The sequence below is a fragment of the Cucumis melo genome, chromosome 11, assembly GCF_025177605.1.
Source record: "Cucumis melo cultivar AY chromosome 11, USDA_Cmelo_AY_1.0, whole genome shotgun sequence".
NCBI lineage: Eukaryota > Viridiplantae > Streptophyta > Magnoliopsida > Cucurbitales > Cucurbitaceae > Cucumis > Cucumis melo.
Genome location: NC_066867.1, coordinates 3,397,409 through 3,420,295, shown reverse-complemented (window position 1 = coordinate 3,420,295; position 22,887 = coordinate 3,397,409). Strand labels below are relative to the sequence as shown.

General features: G+C 35.2%; 1 protein-coding gene and 3 non-coding genes across 4 annotated transcripts; 3 read left to right on the top strand and 1 right to left on the bottom strand.

Moving 5' to 3' along the window:
• Positions 1-1,090: 1,090 nt before the first annotated feature.
• On the bottom strand, positions 1,091-10,085 carry LOC103499721 (uncharacterized). Its single transcript, XM_008462794.3, has 5 exons — positions 9,637-10,085; positions 7,218-7,387; positions 2,340-2,400; positions 1,532-1,601; positions 1,091-1,419 (listed from the first exon to the last, which is right to left on the bottom strand). The coding sequence occupies exons 1-5, from the start codon at positions 9,800-9,802 to the stop codon at positions 1,299-1,301; spliced, it is 588 nt and encodes a 195-aa protein (XP_008461016.1). The 5' UTR covers positions 9,803-10,085; the 3' UTR covers positions 1,091-1,298.
• Positions 10,086-21,346: 11,261 nt separating this feature from the next.
• LOC127144087 (small nucleolar RNA snoR117) lies at positions 21,347-21,429 on the top strand. The gene has a single exon (XR_007815711.1). It is a non-coding gene; the product is annotated as a small nucleolar RNA snoR117 (small nucleolar RNA).
• Positions 21,430-21,754: 325 nt separating this feature from the next.
• On the top strand, positions 21,755-21,877 carry LOC127144096 (small nucleolar RNA SNORD14). The gene has a single exon (XR_007815719.1). It is a non-coding gene; the product is annotated as a small nucleolar RNA SNORD14 (small nucleolar RNA).
• Positions 21,878-22,205: 328 nt separating this feature from the next.
• On the top strand, positions 22,206-22,328 carry LOC127144097 (small nucleolar RNA SNORD14). The gene has a single exon (XR_007815720.1). It is a non-coding gene; the product is annotated as a small nucleolar RNA SNORD14 (small nucleolar RNA).
• Positions 22,329-22,887: the final 559 nt, after the last annotated feature.

Here is a 22,887-nt window from a genome sequence, read left to right as displayed (position 1 = left end):
CACTAATAAAAAAAAAAAAAAAAAAACCTTGTTCTATATCAAATATTAAAAGTCGTGATAATTTGATATATAGCATGCTTAAACCAACATAACTTAACGAGTTATCGTATGCTTTATCGGTAAAGAAATTTGTAGTTCAAATCCTTAACCCTTATGGTATTCATAGGATTATCTATTAGTTGATAACTTAGACTTTGTGTTTGGATAAGTGTATCAATTGAGACTCTCTGTTATGTTTCATTTGGAAAAGTCTCCTGTGAAATTTATAAATGTGTAATTAAACCATTCAACGTTCATAAATATTCAATTTAGACTCAATATTTTATTTAAGAATTATTCATACATGCATAATCCATTTTGTATAACTAACATTTGAACAAGATTATATGTCTAGACTTAATGCATTGATGACTTTTAAAAGTAATTGTAACTAAAAGTTTAAGTTGATGGGTTATAAAAAATTTAGTTTCTATGACTTAAATTATGATTTTTCATACAATATCGGTCTAATGAATTTCAAATGGTTAAGTTGAAAATGAATAGTTAAGTCAAAGTTTAAAAGTATAAATCAATTACTTACGATGAAAGTTTAGATGATTATAGAAATGTATTTGATTTGATGTTACCATAGCATTATGGCTTTCAACTTAAATAGTTTCAATTTGAACCGATGATTATCTATTAATTACTTTTATTTAAACCGTCACTTTCTTTCTTTCTTTTTTTCCTTTTCAAAATTTCAAAATCTCAAATTTTCAAATTTTCAAAATTTCAAAATCAAAGTAGAATTTAAAAAGAATCTGTTTGAACTTGTTGGCATTTCATATACATCCCCTCACAACCACAAGTGGTTGATATCTTAATTTCAATTTCTTTCCCTCTCAAAATTTAAAAAGAGTTCAGGGACCAATATGCAATTTAAAATTTTCTGTCACAACGTTTTATTAATTGCAGTAAATACCACATATTATCATATTTGATAGCATAAACTGATCTTAGAAACTAATAAATATTCATTTTGAAACTCATCCTGAGATTCAAAGGCCAAGCTTTGACTCCCAAGCAAAAGCAATGGCTTTGCATCAAAACATAAACAAATCATGAAACTTTAAATTCATTACTTTATTCATTACAGCGCCAAGTAACGATGATGACGTGCTCCCTCGATGTCATCTCTACACAGTTTATAAGAAAGATGAGAATTTTATCGATATTTCACATGATCGGGCCACGTCTGGATTCTCAACCTACATACTGTAATGACTGATATTTATTCTACAATCTGTGGAGGTACCACCTCATTTCGGACGCCTTCGATATGGGTATAAGATATCATCCAAACTCTCTTTTACATAGTTGCAAACTCTGTTCACATTCCTTGCGACACCTGATGCGACAAGGGCTGCATTTCGTTTAAACCTGGACATTGCACTCTTTGGGTATTAGAATTCTTTTGTGACACATTGATAATGGCTACTAAATTTGAAGGTATTTAGCAGTCGAAAGATGAAAAGAGTTGAAAAGTTCTTGCCTGTTTAGATACTCATCTCCAGCCGGGTATGATGGTTTATAGTTGCGTGGTTGTGGAAAGGCAGGGCTATCTGCAGAATACCAAGATCAAATTTGAAGATTAATATCTGTGTGACATGGGTTTAATCGGTTTATTGACGTTGAAATCGAAGTTTATATAAAGATAGAAGAATAAAGAAAAATAAAAATAAGGATTCCTGCTACCCAGCAAAAGGAATTACTTTTGAAAACAAAGAGAGATGAAAGAATAAACGGTATACCAAAAAAATGTTCCAACAAAAAGGAGTCCGACTGTAAGAACATGCAAAAGACTATGACCTAGAAGAACAAGTCCTAGCTCATAAATTACAAAAGGGTCACATCCCGTTACCAATATCCACAATGAGGCATTAAACCTAGCTACCTCCCAAACCTCCTCACCCAATATCTCCATTTCTCTACAAATTCTGCTGTAGTACTCCTCGAAAATCACCTCCCCCGCCTCCAGCAAAAAAAAAAAAGTCACAACAAAAAGGAGTTCGACCATAACATGAAAAAGACTTTGATCCAAAAGAACAAGACAAAGCTCATAATTACAAAATGGTCACATCTAGCTACGAGGCAATAAACCTAGCCACCTCCTAAACCTCCTCACCTGATATCTCAATTTCTCTACAAATACTAAAATCTCTCCATACAAATACCCCACAAAAAAGCAAAAAACTATCTACCACAATTTTGCACTACACCCTAATGAGGAGGATATTAGTACTTCTGGAAAACTGAGAGATATTAGTAGTCAAACAAAATTATATGGTAACTTGCAGTACCTTCAGTTTTATTATGAATATGAGCTTGAGAATTTTCTGCTGGTCTTTTGTCCAACAATACCTAACAAGCATATGTTTATTGTCAAGATATAAAATTATAAAAGAATATTCTTTAGGTGACAGAAATTTCAAATCTCACATTTATACGATTAAGAACTCAGCTTAAAACAGCATTTTAATGTTACCTACCTTACAGGTTCCAGGAGCTATAGTTTAATTTACACAGACATGCGTTATATATAACAAACATCCAATTCCAATAAAAGAAAATTTTTAGGTTAGTTATAGAGATTAAGCTGAGCAACACAATCCTATCCAGATGAGAGCTTAAAATAAATATATTTTATGCTAAACATGTCTACATAAAGAAATGAAACGTATTAGAAGTTCAATTAAGAGGTTATTTTGTAGTTAATCTGTTAGAAGCTGTTATTAAATTTTTTAATATTTTAACTGTTTATTCACTTTCTTCACTTGTGGGTAAATACCATTAGGCAAGACCAACAATAAGGTAAGAAAGTCTTATTATTACATTTCTTCTAATATGGTATCAGGTGTTTTACTTTCTCCCAACTAGTCTTCAACCTTCCGATTCTTTCACCTTGACTGCTATTTCCTCCACCATGCCTAATGAAGATCTCCTTCAAGATCCATCCTCCTCTAGCTGCATTCAAAACGCAAAAGAAGCCCAATCCCAGTCCTCATGCTTCTCTCCTCAGCTCTCAGTTGATCAGAATCAAGGGTATCTTAATCCCTATTATCTGCATCACAACGACAACACCAGTGACTAGACACTGAGCCATTTACTGAAGAGACCTATATTTTCTTGGAGCCGAGCGATGGTTATTGGACTATCTGTCAAAAACAAACTCAGCTTTATTGACGGATCCCTCCCTCATCCAACTGGTGATCTTCTCTCTTCTGGATCCGGAATGACAATATTGTTTTCTCTTGGATCTTGAACTCAGTCTCTAAGCCAAATCGGCAAGCATTTAATTTGTGAACTCTGTAAGGAGCACCTGGCTCGATCTCAAAGAGTGATTTCAACGAAAGAATGCTCCAAGGATCTTCCAAGACACACTGCTGATAGATGCTACAAAATCCATGAATATCCACCAAGCTACAAGTCTAAACAACAACGTTCTAGTAACAAAAATCCAAATACATCCACCAATAATGTGAACTCTGTTACTACTCAGTCCAATGAAAATCAGTATCCAAATATAACTATTGTCCCAAATGATGAATAGTACTACAAATCCAGCAGAGGCTTCGTTGCAATGTTAGAATCTCCTTAATCAACTCCAGTCTCGACTGCATCCTCAAATGGATCCTCCTTTCATATAGCAAGTACTATTTCTTTAAATTCTTATGGGATTGTTGATTTTGATGCATCTACACACATTTGTTCTAAAGAATATTTTACTTCCATGGTTCCTTGCACTACATCAGTTAGCCTACCAAATAATAGGTCCTTTGAAGTTAAAAGTGTTGATTCTGTCAGATTGTCTGCTATATGAAAGGATCTTTTACGTGCCTGATTTCTCCTTCAATATTCTATCCAAGAGTGCAATAACAAGAGACTTTTCAGTAAATGTTCAGTTTCACACCAACACTAGCATAATTCGGGAGAAGTACACTTTGAAGAAGATTAGCAGTGCTAAGCTTTTACATGGGAATGTACATCCTCGATTCTCCAACCACTCTTACTACAGATTCATCGGTATGTGCTCTTGTTGATAATAATTCTTCCTTTTGGCATCAAAGGCTAGGCACCATCTTTTGATTGTGTAGGTTCCTTACCAAATATTTTACATTTGAAGTTGCCTGTTGATTGCAAAGAATCTCCATGCACTATTTTCCCTTTAGCCAAACAGAAAATATTGCAGTTTACTTCCAATAATAACCTGTCTTCAAATCCTTGTGATCTTGTAGATATGGATATTTGGGGACCTTTTCCTACAAGGACTAATGCTGGTTACTCTTATTTTCTTACCATAGTGGATGATGCTACTTGTTACGCTTGGGTTTTCATGCTCAAACGCAGATCTGATGTTGCTTTCATTACACCACAGTTTTTTAAACTAATTGAAACTCAATATGGTAGAATAATCGAACAAGTAAGATCTGGCAATGCCCCAGAACTACAGTTTACTGAATTTTTCAAAGAAAAGGGAGTTATACATCAATATTCTTGTGTTAGTTCTCCTCAATAAAATTCTGTGGTAGAAAGAAAGCATCAAAACATATTAAATACTACCCGTGCTCTCTTTTTTCAGTCTAGAGTTCCTTATCTTTTATGGGAGGATGTGCACTAACAGATGTTTATTTGATAAATAGAACTCCCTCCAAATTGTTACAATGGAAGTCCCCTTTTGGGAAGCTGAATAACAGAGCACCAAATTACAAAGCATTACAAGTGTTTGGTCACACAACCGCTCCAAGTTTCAACCAAGAGCTGTTGTTTCTATGTTTCTTGGCTATCCTCAAGGCATAAGGGCATAAAGGCATACAAGCTGTATGATATTGAGCAGCAAAAGTTTTTCATTTCCAGAGATGTGTTTCATGAAGGGATTTTTCCTTTTCATAACAAGCCAACTGTTGATCCTCGCCCTGGTTTTTCTTTGCCAAAGCCATTTCATGATTGTAATGTTCCTGATCCTAATAGTACTCAGCCTGATGCAATTGACAGTACTAATCAACCTAATACAAGTGACAGAACTCATAGTTCTCGTCCTAACTGTGAAGAATTTGCTCATGATACTGTACCCGAACAATGTGAATCATCACATAATCAGCAGCAAGATCCGAGTGAAAATGTTAATGAAGAAGTTCAACCGTCCACTATTTAGCCAAGTCCTGTTGAAAATCTCCAATTAAGAAGGTCTACAAGACTCAACAAACTGCCTCACATTTGGAAGCTCATCAGTGCAATCTACTGACTATGGATCCTTCAACACAACACTCAACAAGATATACTATTGACAAATATGTTTCATACCAGGCGTTGTCATCATTATACACTTCAAGTCTCAGCTCAACAAGAACCTAATTTCTATCATGAAGCTATCATCCATGAACATTGGCAACAAGCTATGAGAGTTGAACTAAAAGCAATGGAGTCAAATCAAACTTGGAGTATAGTGCCATTACCAAGTGGTAAGAATAAAGTTGGTTGCCCATGGATTAACAAGATCAAACATAAAGCAGATGGATCCATAGAGAGATACAAGGCACGTCTTGTTACAAAAGGATAAACACCCGGAAGGGCTTGACTACTTTGAAACTCTCTCCAGTTGCAAAAATGGTCACACTTAAGACTTCGTTAACTATGGTTGTTTCAAAACATTGGCCATTAGTTACATTGGATGTAAAAAATGCCTTCTTACATGGAGATCCCTTTGAGGAAGTATATACGGATATGCTTCTAGGCTACAAGCAATGTGCAACATTTCAGGGGGAGAAATGGTTTGTGAACTTTATAAGTCAATCTACGGCTTAAAACAAGCCTCCAAACAATGGTTTGCCAAATTCTCAATGTTTGTTGTTTCGTTGGGATTTCAACAATCCAAAGATGATTATTCTTTGTTTGTCAAAGGTAAAGGTGATGATTTCATAGCTCTCCTAGTCTATGTCGAAGACATAATAATAACCGGAGCTAATGACACTCACATTCAAGAATTAAAAGTAGCTCTAAAAGAGAAATTTTGCCTTAAAGATTTGGGCTCTCTTATATTTTTCCTTGGTCTTGAACTGGCTAGATCCTCCTCCGGTTTATTTTAATCACCGAGATTATGCTATGCACCTACTTGAAGATGATGGACTTATAGGTGCAAAGCCAACATCAACTCCAATGGACCCTTCACTAAAGTTAGTTGCTTCAGACAAGGATATTCTCCATGACCAAACAGGATATCAAAGAGTAATTGGCCATCTTCTTTATCTTTCTATTTCAAGACCAGACATCATCTCTGCAGTCCAAAAACTCAGTCAGTTCATGGCAAAACCAACTAAAGCTCATATGATTCAAACTGTTCGCTGAGATATATAAAAGGAACTCCTGGAAAAGGGATTTTTTGGTCCAAAACTCAAGATTTCTCAAATCACCAATTCAACTCAAAAGCTTAAGTTGATGGTGAAGACAAATTTAATAAAATATCTAACATTGTTGATGCCAACTGGGGATCTTGTTTAGATATACCCGTCACTCCGTCACAGGATTTTGTGTCTTCCTTGGAAATTCATTGATATCATGAAAATCCAAGAAAAAGCAGACTGTTTCTCAATCATTAGCAGAGGTGGAATACCGTGCATTAGCCACGATATCATGTGAACATTGTGAAGTAGTATGGCTTCAAAGTCTACTTCATGAACTTCAAATTCAAGTACCATCCCCGACTCTTGTTTTTTGTGATAATCAAGCTGCAATTTATATTGTCAATAACCCTATGTTTCATGAAAGGACTAAACACATCAAGCTTGACTGTCAATTTGTTCGAGACAGAGTTATGGATGGATCGTTAAAGTTGTTGCCCGTTCACTTGTCAAATCAACTAGCAGACATACTTACTAAACCTCTTCTAGCAGCATTTTTTCCCTCCATTAAGCAAGACGGGTGTTAAGGACATCTTTTTCCCATCTTGAGGGGGAATATTAGAAGTTTAATTAAGAGCTTATTTTTTAGTTGGTTTGTTAGAAGTTGTTATTAAATTTGTTATTATTTTAACATTCTATTCACTTTCTTCACTTGTGTATAAATACCATTGGGCAACACCATTAATAAAGTAAGAAAGTCTTAATATTAAATTTCTTCTAATAAAACGAAAGGATTTTTTTTATATTTTTTTCATCTCACAGAAAAATTGAGACATTTCAAACCTCTAAACCAACGCAGAAGGGGAGCTCAGCTTGTTTGTTCTGCACATCATTTGATGAATCTTTCTTTTCTAAGTAGACAGAGTAACCAACGCAAGCATACTTGAAATCTGTAAGACTGCGCCCCTCTTTTGAAGCTTCCAACTCAGTTTCTCCCACTATGTATTTCGGTACTGCTTAGAAAAATTAAGGATTACTGTATATCCCATAAAATTATGATGTTAATATGCTTCATATCAGCACAGGCGTTATTTGAAAAAGTAAAAGAACTACATATATTGAAGGGAAGCTAACAGTCTTACACAACTTTTCAATAGTCGATATAATGTCGGTAATAGATAGATCCTCTACAAGATCATATTCAACATATAAATAGATCTAGGATATACAACTGATTGTGAACTCAAATGAATGACATGAGTGTGTCCACTCAATGCTGCAAGAGCAACTAGGGAGATATTTATGACACCAAATCATCCAAATTCTGAACTTTTTTGTTTTTAATGAGAAACCAGGGAGAATATTCAGACAAAGAAGAGAAAACAACCTAAGGGCAGGGGGTGGGATCCACACCCAAGGAGGCCAATTACCAAAACTTTTTGAATTGTTAGTGATCAACCACATAGGATAATAAAAAAAATCTTGTTGCTGTGATAAAAATAAATAAATAAAATAAAAAGATAATTACAAAATAAATTTGCAAATTGCTGTGACACCACCAAGGGAAAAGAGGTGTTCATTGCTAAAAAAAAGACTCAAAAGTGGAGAAATTATTTTCAAATAATCGCTGGTTTCTTTCTAACAAACTTTGGATTTTTTTCTAATCAGCAGTCCCACAACTTAGCCCTGACAACAAATCCCCACAACACCCAGCATGACTCATTAGCCGCCAGCCATTTATAGCACTTTAATCTGTTACCAAATTGGATTGAAAATACATCTTGACTTAAGGGCAATAAATCAGATAACATTTGGTACAAAGAACCTCGTTCGATCATACTGTCTTGTACCAAACAAGAGGCACATTGGCGGTGGTAAAATCACCAGGTCTTTTTCCACCTCAATATTCCATCCCCACAATAATTGAATTCACAAAACTACCATATCCAGATATGCTATAGACACCACAAATGTTCTGGGTTTTATTTTTCTGTAGCATTTTTTAAGTTTATCTACTAGAGTCCAAACCAGTTTAAATGCATTACGCAACTTTGACTAAGCCCACGTCATATATTAAGATCTTCTTAGGGAAATGATGATAAACATTTAGAACAAGAGACTTCTTGATGTTTGTGTGGTTAAATATCACATTTCTATGGCAGCTACAGTATATCTCTGGAAGTGGCTGGAATTCTGCTGATTTCTTTTTCGTGAGTACTTCTACTTTCTCTCATACTTTCAACTTCTAAGTGAACTAATATAGCTCATTTCTACCCACTCTTTGTTCAGCTAATACGCTTTTCTTTTCTTGCGTGTTCATAGTACCAACACCAACCGGCAACCATGCTTAGCCCTTCTTCTGCAAGTGTAGTTCATTCCTCGCTTCAATCCCAAAAAATTCCTACTCCTTAGGACAATGTTCACAAATTTTCTCTGCTGTTTGTTCATTCAAATCCACAGGTTGCTTCTTAATAACTTGATTCATAACACACTTGCCCTCCTCTTTCACCTATCTAAAGTTTTCTCTACTGTCTGGATTTTGATATTCAGAAATGGGGCTTCTTTGATCCATTTGCTCTCCTATTTATGGCAGTGTGACCTAAACGACCTCATTTCAGTGACCCCCCTCACCCAAAACCTTGTCAAAAAGGAGAGGACAAAAAGGCATCTTCAACGACATTTGGAAGAGCAAATACCAAAATAAAAGATCAAGTTCTACTTTTAGGAACTTAATCACTCAAGCATAAACATTGGCGTTCCCTAGGATGGTGTTCCCTTTCCAAGAAAGAACCAAAATCGCAAAATCACACATTCCTCGCTTGCATTTATACTATCAATCTTTAAACTTCCATTCTCTCCACTTCCAAGTAGGAAATTGGTGCTTGAAATCCTTATTGACACCAACAATCATGAAAAGAAAAGAAACTCTTTAGCTTACATTTAAGATCTTCCGAATTGCTTCCCTTGTTTTATAGAATTATGCACAACCACCATAATCATAGAGAAAACACCAAACACAGGTGAGTCGATGACATGTGGGAAAAGAAGACCAGGCTCCTTGAATTTCAAGAAGCGGCCTTTGCAGAACCCAAAAAAAGAGATATAAAACAACAATATACAATAACACATAACAAAATAAAAAAAGTAATCAACACCCAGATGATAAAAAATGAAAACGAATACGATTCTGAACCATTTACTCACTAATCAAATTGAATCTGAAGAGATGCATGAAAGAAGAAGAGAGAAATGGGAGAGGTACCTTGGTCGAGAGTTTTGGACAATCCAATGCAAGTGGGTGTCTTAGATTTGGATTTTTGAAGTGAAGAGTAATAGAGGCAGCCCTTACAAGACTTCCCTTTCGAATCTTTAATCCCATTAGAGGTACGATTAGGTGCTTGATTTTGAACTCCGCCTGATTCATCCATCTCCAAGTTCTTGAAGACTTTCTTTGGCTATGAACAACAAATACAAATACAATAGAATTACTGGCGTAAAGGGTTAGCCCCCAAAATCTCTCTCCCTCTCTCAAATACTAGGCTATAAGACTTGGAGGAATAACACTATAATGGAAAGTTTTGTTTTTAGCTTTTTTTCTCTTCTTTTTTGTGACAGTGGATTAGTATTTAGTATAAAATTTTGGGTTATGGCTTCTTCTTTCTTTCTTTTTTCTACTTCCTTTTTAACAATAGTGTGGATGAATTTGAGGCTAAAATGCTAAATTCATCTTGGTTTCATTCTATGTATAGATCGTTGAAATTTAGTAATCGACATGATGTCGCACGCGCACCTATCCTTCCTCCTTAGACGGCGTCGACCATCCCATCCCATCCCATCTATGCAACCCTTTTCTATCTCATCTATGCAACCCTTTTCTATCTCATCTATGCAATCCTTTTCTTCATCTACGGCCTATATTGCTCCCTACGTCACGATTTGTGTACTGTCACCTAATTTCCTTCGGTAACCATCGCTTATGTCGTTATTTTCAATCAATCTTAACTTTAGTCATTTTTATTTGTTTGTATTGAATGAAAAGTTTTAGATCAAACATGGTTGTCACATCTTAATGATGAAGTTACAAATTATGAAAATTTAGACTAAAAAATCAACCTGCGTCTAAGACTGAAATTAAAATATAAATTTGTTGATTATGAAATTGTTGTGTGTCTTCATTTGGATTGTTTGATGGAATTGATTAACTTGGTCCAACTAGATATTGATATTTGGGTTAGGTACAATTGAGATAAGAAAATATACCATGCCCAAGCATGTTTAAAACTCCAATGTAAACTCTAGAAACAGGAGTCTCGAGATTGAAAGCTGGAGACCTCCCGAAATCTAAAGACCGAAACTCCTAATATTTGAATATCAAATCCTAAAGATTAAAATTTTCAAATTTTTAAGGTTTGAAATAATCCCTAAACTTTTGAAGATTGGACTTCAAGAACATCCCTCCTTCCTTAAATAAAAAATGATAGAAATAAAACATGCATGACTGGATCAAAATTCTACCTAATTACACTAGCTTAGCATGGAACCCTAACTCGAAAAATACTTTGAAATTAGGGTTTTTAAAAATATTTACATTCAAAGCTTCGATTGTTGTTTGAATTACTATTAAGGTTAACCTGCTATCCTCCATACTCAAAACCGAGTTGTGGAACCCATTGAAGGAAACGAGAGAGAGAAATAGATAGAAATAAAGAATTGAGCTTGAAATAGTTTTTTTTTTCTTTTCTTTTTGAGTGAAGAAGAAAAATAAACAATTTCTTATGAGAGCCCAAAATTTCCGACCCATCAAATGAGTTGTTTGTCCCTATTTATAATAGATTTACATGCAAAAATGCACGTGTATGCAGCATTAAAGTCCAACAACTCAAAGTCCACTTTTCTTAGTGGATTTTTTGTCTTCATCAAAAGACAATACTTAGCCCACTAGAGTTGTCCAACAAAATGTTGGTCTTTTGTTCAAAAGCCAAACTTTGATTCTTCAAACAAAAAGTCAACATTTTGACTTTTTATCATTTTGTCCGATTGACTAATTTCAACCTCTCGAGCATGAATCTGTATTCACTTTCTCAAAAGTGAAATTATATTTGAATATATTGACAGTCAAAGTTTGATTTTTAAAGTAAAAAAATCAACATTTTGACTTTTTACAATTTTGACTATTTCCATCATTTTCGAGCTTCTGAGTATGAATCTGCGTTCATATTTTTAATATTTGAATCATATTTAAACATAATGTTCTATATCCAATATGAAAATTGATGGATATATCACATATATTTGTCGGTAGGGTGTTCACGGTTTGGTTTGGTTCGATTTGAAGCTAAAACCGCATTGAATCTCAACATGCAAAAAAAAATCTCATCTGAAACCGAATTGAATCGCTCATCTATGTCAAACCAAATTGAAACCAGACTGCTTATACATAAATAAAACCAAACTGAAACCAAATCGCTTGTGTATAAATATTAAAATCGAAATCCTTTAGGAACATTGTATATAAATAAAAGTCCTACAAAGTTACTAACATATATTAAATTAATTTGTACAGTAATTAAGTACAAGACATAGAAGTTTCAAACATTTCAGTTTGAAAATCCATCAAAATAATTCCTACAAAGTTACACTTGGTCCCTACCTTAAGTTATGCTTACATATTTAATTATATATTAAAAAATAAAGCGATTCGGTTCAGTTTTAGAATTAGTATAAATTCTTAAATCGAACAAGACCGCATAAGAATCGGTTTAAATTTAACACAAGCCAAATCGAACCGCATGCATTCAATTTCGGTTAGGTTTTGGTTGGGTTTGTCAATTGGATCAGTTTTAAACTAATTTTTTAACACCTCTACTTGTTGGTTTCTCTCTTGTCTTCCAATTCGATTCATTCCATCATACTGTTCTAAGTTTATTCCATATGAGATAGCAAGAGAACCTAATGAACCTATAGATCATGAGCTCAAATGATCCAAGATTAACTGGCTGAACTCTTTTATAACGAGTTAATCAACATTTGTTAACTAACGGGTCATTCCACTAAAGTCTCGTAGTTGCACTCCTGTCACTATAAACATATTTTGCGTCCATTCGATATAACCATAATAAATAAGTTAATCATTCACATGTTGTCTGTAAGCTCGACTAGGTCAAAATATCGTTTTACCCCCGATACTACGTATTGCTCCTTAAGTCCACTGATCCACTAGTGAACAATTGGTTTAAGGTCTAACCTATAAATTGAACCCCTATCGGGCCAATGAGAAGGTAAGGCCCCTTATTCAATGCTTGGATTCAGTTCTTAAGAAAACAACCTATCTATTAACCCTAAAGCGGGTAGGTGTGAGTTCCGTCTTGCACCCTATGTCCTAAGCTATTCAACCAGTCTTACCTCTCAAATAAAAGGTTTATTGGGCCAGCGCTAAAAAAAGCTGCCCTCACCTACGCAAATCTAAGAATAATCTCATGTGAACAGGAGTTAATAGTTAGCTTATGATTAAGATTAAATTACTTATGTCATCAATAATCAAGATAGTCAGTTTTAAACATCATGGTTCAGTCTTACGTAAACTCTTTACGTAGGATACCCTAACTTTCATGTCTTTACATGAATGATTTAGGATCACCTCGTTTTGTGCTAACTACAAAGTAGGCTGCATGCATAGTTTTTTTAAATAAGGCGCCCAACCTTTATTCATATACTATAGACTATTTATGCTATACACGCGAACTTGATCCATGTTTACGTTTTTACATAAAGTTCAAGTTTAGTTAAAATAACTTTGGGACTTTAGTTTATTTGATTTAAAATTATAGTATTCAATGTTTCAATAACGACTTTATTGAATAAAATATGATTACAAACTAAGGGTGCGTTTGGGGGAAGGGTTGATTTAGGGAAGGGTTAGTGTTAAGATAAAACTAGTGTTAAGTTAAACCTAGTTTTATCATAACCCTTGTTTGGGGGAAGAGTTTAAAAATGTAGTTTTATGATAATATGTGTTTGGGGGAAGGGTTAGGTGGGAAGAATTAATGAGGATTTTATGATAAAATGTGTTTGGGAGAAGGGTTAGGTGGGTAGTTTAATGGGGATTTTATGATAAAATGTGCTTGAGTGAAGGGTTAGTTGGGTAGTTTTATGGGAATTTTATGATAAAATGTGTTTGGGGGAAGGGTTAGGTGGGTAGGTTTATGTGGATTTTATGATAAATTTTATTTGGGGAAATTGTTAAATGGGTTGGGTTAATAACTTTTTTCATGTGGTATAATATTTTTTTAAATTAAATTGTAAATATGATAAAAAAAATTATTGCATACTTTTTACGAAACCCTCAAATCCGTCTTATTGCAAATAATTTGTTGTATGTGTAATGTTATTAAATTAGTACATACAATTGCCCAAATTAAAATCAATTTCTGAACATATTGTGAGAAATTTATTATAATTCATTTTTTAGAAAGACAAAAAAATTATTGAATATTTCTAATCGGCGATAGCGATGTCCTCCTATTTTAAACCTATATAAATAGCCGTTATAACGCTTTTGGGAAATTGTGACTATTTTTCTTAATTTAAAATAAACATTAGCAAGGATGAAAATAAGTTCTTTACAATAGGAAATGCATAAATAGTCATCATTATAGACAAAAAAAAAATGTAAGGAAATAATAAGCAACCCAGGTCCGTAGAAACATAAACTATCTCTCTATGTCTCGTAGGAGGACTCTACAAAATCCCTCCCTCTCATCCTCAGGCATGAGTACGAAACCCCGAAGGTCGTCCATACGAGACAAAAGATGCCTTTGCAATAACGCCCTATCCAAACTCATAAGTTCTGGCATCTCACGCAATATGCAGAAAAATTCCATGCGCACATGGTTGTCATTTGCAAGGTTGCGTGCAGGCCACTCTGCAATTTGCTTGAGTTGCTCGTTTGTTTGGTCGAGCGCCAGATGTATCGCTTCAACATCGAAGTCTCGCTGACTTTCCCTCTTCCTCTTGGATCCACTCGATCCAGTCCTACCCTCTGAGGCGCGAGAAGGTCGGGATGCACGTACATCGTCCTGCGAGAGGTCAATTCCCTGGCTGTACACGGGCGGGAAGTCCTCGTTTCCATCCCTCATATCAAATCTGTCATATCCGCCACAGGCTCGTTAGACCCGACGTCCGCAAATGTCTCAGCGAACCGATCGATCGCCCTATCGCGACCGAATACATATGTAAGTTCGTCGTAATACAGGAATGGTTTGTTCAGGAGTCCCTTCGCTGCAGGATGCGACTGCGGGCAAAAAAAATATCACGTATGAGTACTGATTGAAAAATTGTTAACTAAATGTACATTGTGAACGTTGTGTGACGTTTAAATTATTTTTCATACCCTAACCCAATTATCAAATAATTCCTTCTTCGCAATGATACATTTCTCTTCATCGTTTCACCCAAAGCCACTGCACGCTGGGCCCTGCATTTCGGCAATGGCCTGGAATGTTCGCTTAAGTGTCTTAATTCTACAATCAATTACAGTTGTTGCTCGGACCTGACATCCAGGTAGTTTCTCCGCCATCATGCGTACCAACTGCGCAAGGTAACCTGGGCGGAACGTACCATTATCTGATTTTCATCCCCCCATTCACACCATTTCCATTAAACATTCCACAAGAGTGCAATCCTCCTCCTTCGTCCAGACATGTCTCGGGGCACGATTTGAGGTTGACATACTGAGAATGAGAAATTAGAAAAAATACATGGAGTACGTAAGTAATTTCACAATTGAACAGTAAAAAAAAATAGGCATGACACAAATTCATCGCACGCGTACATTTTATATGCAACACCCCATATTACTTTTTATAGTACATTTTAGACATGATAGAATTGCAACCTTACAATAAAAAACTTGTAATGTAAAACTGTCTTAGCTAAGCGTTACGCAACTGCCAATCGGTGAACATCGATTCGGCTAGGTCGTCGCGCCACTGAGACCACTCGTTTATTGTCTCAATGTACTGAATGTCTTCTGAAGCGGTGGTCGTCGCGTACGTGGAGTCCCCCTCGTCCTCGTCGTCAACGTCCTTGCAATATGTCATTTCCCTGTTGATCAAATTGTGAAGCAAGGCACATGTTAGAATGGTGCGACACTGAACTTGTAGGGGATAGTACGACTTTCCACAAAGAATGGCCCAACGACCCTTGAGAACACCGAACGCGCACTCAATAACATTCCTTGTCGAGGAGCGCTTCATGTTGAAGTACTCCTTTGCATTTGTTGGCGCATTTGCAGCACCACGCCACTCTTGCAAATGGTACCACTGGCCTCTGTACGGGACGAGAAACCCCTCCGCGTTTGGATATCCCGCATCGCACAGATAATAATATCCTGTTATTAAATGATTTGTTTATGACCTTTAAATAGGTAAGTAGGAAGCGGCGATGTTTTATTATAAAGAAGATATACCCTTTGGCACTTGTAGTCCATTTTCTCGTGAAAAGGGCATCACGTAGGATCCGCGAGTCTGCTGCGGATCCTTCCCAACCGACGAGGACATAAACGAAATCCCCTTTCGTGTCACACACCCCTAGAACGTTTGTGGCAATTTTCCCCTTACGCGTTCTGAATGTAGGCCGATCTCCTGCGGGGTTGTTGACCTTTATGTACGTCCCGTCTAACGCGCCAAAACAATTCTGCAGGTTGAAATAAACACGTTGAAATAAGTGCAACGTACGTAAAGGTGAAATATAGTGAACTTCTATGATGCCCACCTCGAAACACTTCCAACGTTAACATTGCAGTTACTTATTACCGAAACAGGTCTCTTTATCAACTCTTCGTACAGTCGAAGAACAGCCAACAATACGATGTTAAATTGTCAAGATACTGTCTCACCGGACCGTACAAATTCCCGTTGGATGACGCAGTTCTTCGCGTCATGAGCGAGGACGTGCAAGAACATTGCTACCATTTCCTCAACATCGACAATCTCAGTCGACGAAAGACCAGCCACATTTCTAAGTAAATGGCATAGAATTGTGAATGTTCGTCTATCCATTCGCGTGCTCTGCCGACACACAAGATCTGACTCGTGTATCATGCGAAAGTAAGCAAACTCCCTAATTCTATGGCGTGTATCGGGCGGTGTATGGGGGAGACGCTTATTGTTGTTCATTAATAGCTCCAACGTTAGTAAAATCTGACGTTGGGCCAACGTGAATGCAGTTAGGACTCCAATAAGTGTTTGTTCATCCATTACAATGTATGTACAGTTTCCTAAAAAACATGTACTAAGTGAATTAGTACAATATCGATATATATTGTGAAAAGATCCATAAACTTAGTAATATCCCTATTTACTAAAACCATAAACATAGAACAAAAAAAGTAGATTATGAGTGACTAGAACATTGAAAATGATACATAAAATTAAAGAAGTTGAAAATGGAAGGCATGTAATTAAATATTTCCATGATACATAACGTACGTACTTGAGACGATAGTATTTAAAAAAACCGAACAATAGTACTTAAAGACATATTTTCGAAGTTTATGAAATGTGTATTCCCTTAATATAATTTAATTAGTATCAAAATTTGTGATTATATTGAAAAAACACTATTAGTAAAAACTTGTTCATATGGAAATTTATGATGATATTCAAAAAACACTATTAGGGAAGGGTTGTTGATATGCAAATCTATGATCATATTGAAAAACACTATTACTAAAAAATTGATATGCAAATTTATTATCATATTGAAAAACAGTATTTGTAAAAAAGTTTTTGATATGCAAATTTATTATCATATTTTTACCGAATTAAACACTTGTTTTCAAAAATCAATAACATTAGTAAAATTATTTATATTACTAAAAATTATTGGTAATAAAGTTAAAACTTTCTACTTATAAAAAACATTGTTAAATGTACTTATTAGGTAGTAGAAAAGATTTTATATTTTTTAAATTACGAATTGTTGTTAATTAGTTTGATAGTTAATACCAATTTTTGTTAATATTTAATTGGACAATTAATTCAATTTTTGTTAAATAGTAAATGTTGTTAATTAATTGCATATTTTGTAAATACAAATTGTTCTTACTATATACAAAAAAAATAGTTAAAAAAGAGGAAGTTAATAAGATACAATATTTAACAAAATTAAAAAAAATGTTCTATATACATATTATAAACCGAAACAAAATGTTCATTATAAAATTATACAAAACCGAAAAAAATAAATAAGAAAAAATACAGTATAGAAAGCCTACAAACGACCATTACAATAGTACCTCTTCAAATAGTAAACTCGTGAATCGCGACATCCTACATAAGACAAACAAAATGGTTAATGTTTGTACATAACACACAATATAGAAGGTATGAAAAAAAAGTATTACATATACATACCTTTTGTGACGACAAATCTTACCCGAAATGAACATTGAATGGGGAAACCGAAACAAGAAGTTTATTTTTAAATTCATAGCCTCAGAGTTTTTATTCCATTCAAAATAATGAATGAAATTCCATCATAGTTACAGATGAAAAAAATAAAGGATAGAAAGGTATAGGAAAAAGATCACAAAAACATAAGAGAAAAGGAGGATAGCAACTTAAAAGAAAAGGAGGACATAAACATATACGAAAAGGAGAACAGAAACATATAGGAAAAGGGAAATTAAAACATATATGCTAACACAAATGAAGAATCAGCAAACAGAGAAAAAGAAAAAGATAACTTACAAAAGATAAGTTAGAACCAGAGATAGGATACAAAGAGAGACAATAATGCAGTGAATGAAAAGAGGAAACATTGTTATATATAGGGGAAAGATGGGGCAAGTTGAGAGGACTTTAATGGAGCTAAACCAAAAAATAAAGACCAAAGTAATGGACTGCAACCTATCTATCAATAAAAGACAAGGAATCTTTCTGCTACAACTGACATAAAGCATAGCAAAGTCCAAAGAGTCAAAGCCTATATACTGAAAGCTATACCAAAACCATACACTAAAAACAGATGGAAGAGACAACACTGGAAGGTATACAGAAAGGAAGACCAATACAGTATGAAAATAAATGAAGAATGTAACAATACAGAGAGATAAGAATAGAAGAATTGTAACAAAATTTGTAAGAAAATAGTATGTCAAAACCATACAATAAAAACAGATGGAAGAGACAACACTGGAAGGTATACAGAAAGGAAGACCAATACACTATGAAAATAATAGAAGAATGTAACAAACAGAGAGATAAGAATAAAAGAAATGTAACAAAATTTGTAAGAAAATAATATGTAAGAAAAGAATACAAGAATAGAAGAATTGTAAAAAAAAATAGAAGAATTGTAACAAAATTTGTAAGAAAAGAATAGAAGAATTGTAACACATGGTCGGAAAAGCTAAAGCAATAACAGAAAAGACATGACAACAATACAGAACACATGGCCGGAAAAGGTAAAGCAATAACACAGAAGACATGAGCGCAATAATACAGAACACATGGTCGGAGAAGGTAAAGCAATAACACAGAAGACATGAGCGCAATAATACAGAATACATGGCCGGAGAAGGTAAAGCAACAACACAGAAGACATGGGCGCAATAATACAGAAGATATGGCCGCCAAAGGTAAAACAATAACACATAAGACATGGCCGCAATAATACAGAACACATGGCCGCAAAATGTAAACAAATAAGACAGAAGACACAACAAAATGCAAAGAAATACATACATTCCAAAAGAAATCAGTTTCAATTCAAAATTGGAACTCATCATCGGCTTAAAAAAAGTGGATTTAAAACTCCAATACCTCCCTACCAAGCTCCATCGGCATCCAATAGCAGAGTGAAGTTTCTGTCTTATCAGTGGAGGAATCACCAAATGCCAAGCGAAACACTCGGTCGCATAATGGAACCGCGAGCGGCAAGGAGTAAAGAAGGAGCCAAAACCCTAGATTCTAAAAGGAAATCGTGTTCGGAGCCAACGACGTTGAACAGTCGGCTTCAACAAACACAGAAATCCTTTCGGGAGTGAGAGAGACGGATGAGAGAGATGCAGAGAGAGATTCGGCGTAACGAAATCGGATTTCATCGCGAAAACGCAACGGCATAATGGATTAAAGGATGAAGACGAAACAGAAAGTGCGGGTTAGGATGGTTGAGGGAGAAGACGACAGAACGAACGAAATGGATTAAAGGATGAAGACGAAACAAAACGAAATGGAGCGGAGAACACAGAACGAACAGAAACCCTCGATTCGTTGAGGGAGAAGACGAAAGAAAACAACACGCAGTTGATTCCTTGAGGGAGATGAAACAAATGGAGAAGACGAAACAAAACGAAGGAAATGGATTAAAGGATGAAGACGAAACAAAACGATATAGAGCAGAGAACACACAACGAACAGAAACCCTCGATTCATTGAGGGAGAAGACGAAACGAAACAACACGAAGTCAATTCCTTGAGGGAGATGAGAGAGAAGAGAAAAACGAAAATATTTTCGATGAAGAAGGGTTGAGGAGAAGATTTAACACGGTTTCAATGCGAAAATGAAAGACGGATTGAGGGGAACGACGAAACCGGATTAACGAAAAGGGGAAAAACGCGAACCGACGTTGGAAGCGGCAGACGAAAATGGGTTAAGGAAACTGGTTTCCTTAACCTTCGGCCCAAACGGGGGTTAGGGTTGGGCTAACCTAAGCCCACAGTCCCAACCCTAACCCCAAACGGGCCCTAAGAGTTTTATGACATAAATTTCAACATAGCCAAAAATTCGCAAGTGAAAAATAACAAAACATTTCCAACAAGAGAATAACAGAACTTAATATTAAAACAATAACTTCAAATTTAATATAGGTCTCAGAATACCATCCATCATAAAAAGTAGTATGTACCTATACAAATACAAATATAATTTATTTTGTTTAGAATAAATTACCTTACAAACAATAAAACCAAACAAGTTGAAAGATCCTACACCATAACACACCGGATGATTGGTGAACCATTTGAGACAAGGAGTTTAAAGAATTGAAAATTCACATTTCTTTAGAGTTGCATGCACTTATCAGTGAACCAACACAATTTGATTGCAACGAACATGAGAGAATGAGACAATTCCCATTTAATTGTTGTTGGCTTTTACCTCATCAATAAAGAAATACACTTCAGAAATGTGAATTGTCGCATAATTCCACAGTTCAACTACTTCCAAACAATCAAATTCAACTAGAATATTTAATAGATTGATCGATGAAATACTCTCAAGTACAAATCACATAGCCGCTACTCTATTAATCTTCACCTCATATCAACGAAGAATGAACTTCATACTATCTAGGCGTACATGACCCAAAGATCTCTAAGTACTCATCCCTAATTATCAAGCTTTGTGATCAAATTTCAAGAAACATTGATATATCTTAAAAAAGACAAGGGTTATTAGTAGGATACATCGAGACAATATTTAAAACTAATTTCAAAAGTTATTTAATTAATTGATAAATCTATTAAAACATCATCAAACATGCAATATGTGCAAAAACTTGGACAATGTTGTAAACTACGGCAACTAAGCATTTTTCTTTTTTTAAAATGAAACAAGTTAAAAAAATAAAAAGTCAATACAAAATACACTAAAGAAGTCTTTGTTTAGCGATAAAAACATAGAATTACATTGAGTTGAGTCGGAGACGAAATAAGTGTATGGTATCGCTAAATAATCCCAACAAAAATTAAACGCCCAAATGCGAAAGAGGGTGCTGTAGTAATTTCACTTGTTCTAGGGTTTCCAAAAATCTTCTACTTAAACTCCTTCCCATCCTTTCTTTCTGTCAAATCCCCAGCCTCAGCAGTTCTCTACACTCTCTATCTATTAGATCTTTCCACCATTGTTTTTACTTTTTAGGGTTTGAGTTCTTAGTCTTCTTCTAATTTCTGATTCTGATGTTCTCCTCTGGCCGATGATGTAGAAAATTTGTCCGTACCATCTGAGATGCATTTCGATGGAGTACACAATCAATCTTTACGTTCTGAGGCCTTCTACTTGTTTCTTTTCTTTCTCAATTTTATTTCATTATTTGTGTTTCTTTTTCAATCGTTAGGCAATAAATTAGAGTCTCTGATGCGCTTAATCTTTCCGTAGCGTTTTCAGCGCTGTACGTTGCCGACATCGATCTTTGAGAGAAGAGATTCTGGCATTTGCTTCCTTAATGAAGTTTATGCATTTAGATTTTCTTACATTTTGGTTCTCTTTCTTTTTTTTTTCTTCTTCCCATTATGATTTGATCTTTTCTTGAATATTATATCATTTCATGGTGTTTATCTCTCTAGATTCGGTTGATTAGGATGATGGATTTGGCAATGAGTCTATGATGATAAAGTTTTAGGCTTGTTTCTCAAAACATTCGCAGTGGCCGCCTGAGAGCTTTCGCCTTCGCCAGGCTTGAGAGCTTCTGCTGTTTTATCCTTCCTTGGATGTCTGAGACTCTGATTAACGATTCTTCTTCTATGTTCTTTATTATCTTAATCTTTCTTCATGATTCATGCTTAGTTTACGAACCCTCCCGTCACTTGTTTACGTTGATATTCATTAGATGATATAATCTGTTTTCCGTTTTCTGTTCGAGTACCACAAGATTGTTCAGTCTGTTCTTAACTTATAAATTCTGATTTCCCATTTCCATTGGAGAATCATGGAACTGTTGGATCTGTTCATGACTTATCTTAAGTCTCCTTTTTCGTTGTGCTTTGATTGTTAATGTTGTGTATGTTCTATGTCTATCTTTGAACCCCATTTCCAAATGTTTCGTTTTGAAAACAATGATGACATTTTTAAGGCTTGTTTCTCAAAACATTCGCAGTGGCCGCCTAAGAGCTTTCGCCTTCGCCAGGCTTGAGAGCTAATGCTGTTTTAATCCTTCCTTGGATGTCTGAGTTTTCAATATAGTTTTTGATTTTTGTCAGCTATTGTTTTTGTTGTTGTTGATGATGACCCGGTTTTCAATGGTTGCTTCTTCCGCAGCTCCTGTCTTAAAGTACTCGCCTTTTTTTAGGCTTGAGAGCTTCATGCTGCAAACTTGTAATGTCTGAAACAATTAGTACGTTTTGCTTTCCTTTGTTTTCATCCTGTGCTTCATTGAATTTTCGTCAATTTTCTCAGGTTTGTTTTGAGCGGAAGGGGCTCTCTTCTCCCTAGGCTCCCTAATCCTTGGATGTCTGAGTGTTCTATGTAGTTTTTGATTTGTCAATCAATTGTTTTTTTTTGTTGTTGATGATGACCCGGTTTTCAATGGTTGCTTCTTCCGCAACTCCTTGCTAAAAGTACTCGCCTATTTTAGGCTTGAGAGCTTCATGCTGCGAGCTTGTTATGTCTGAAACAAATTGTTTGTGTTGCTTTCCTTTGTTTTCATCTTGTACTTCATTGGATTTTCATCATTTTTCTCAGGTTTGTTATGAGCAGAAGGGGTTTTCTTCTCCCTAAGCTGTGTGAATCTATG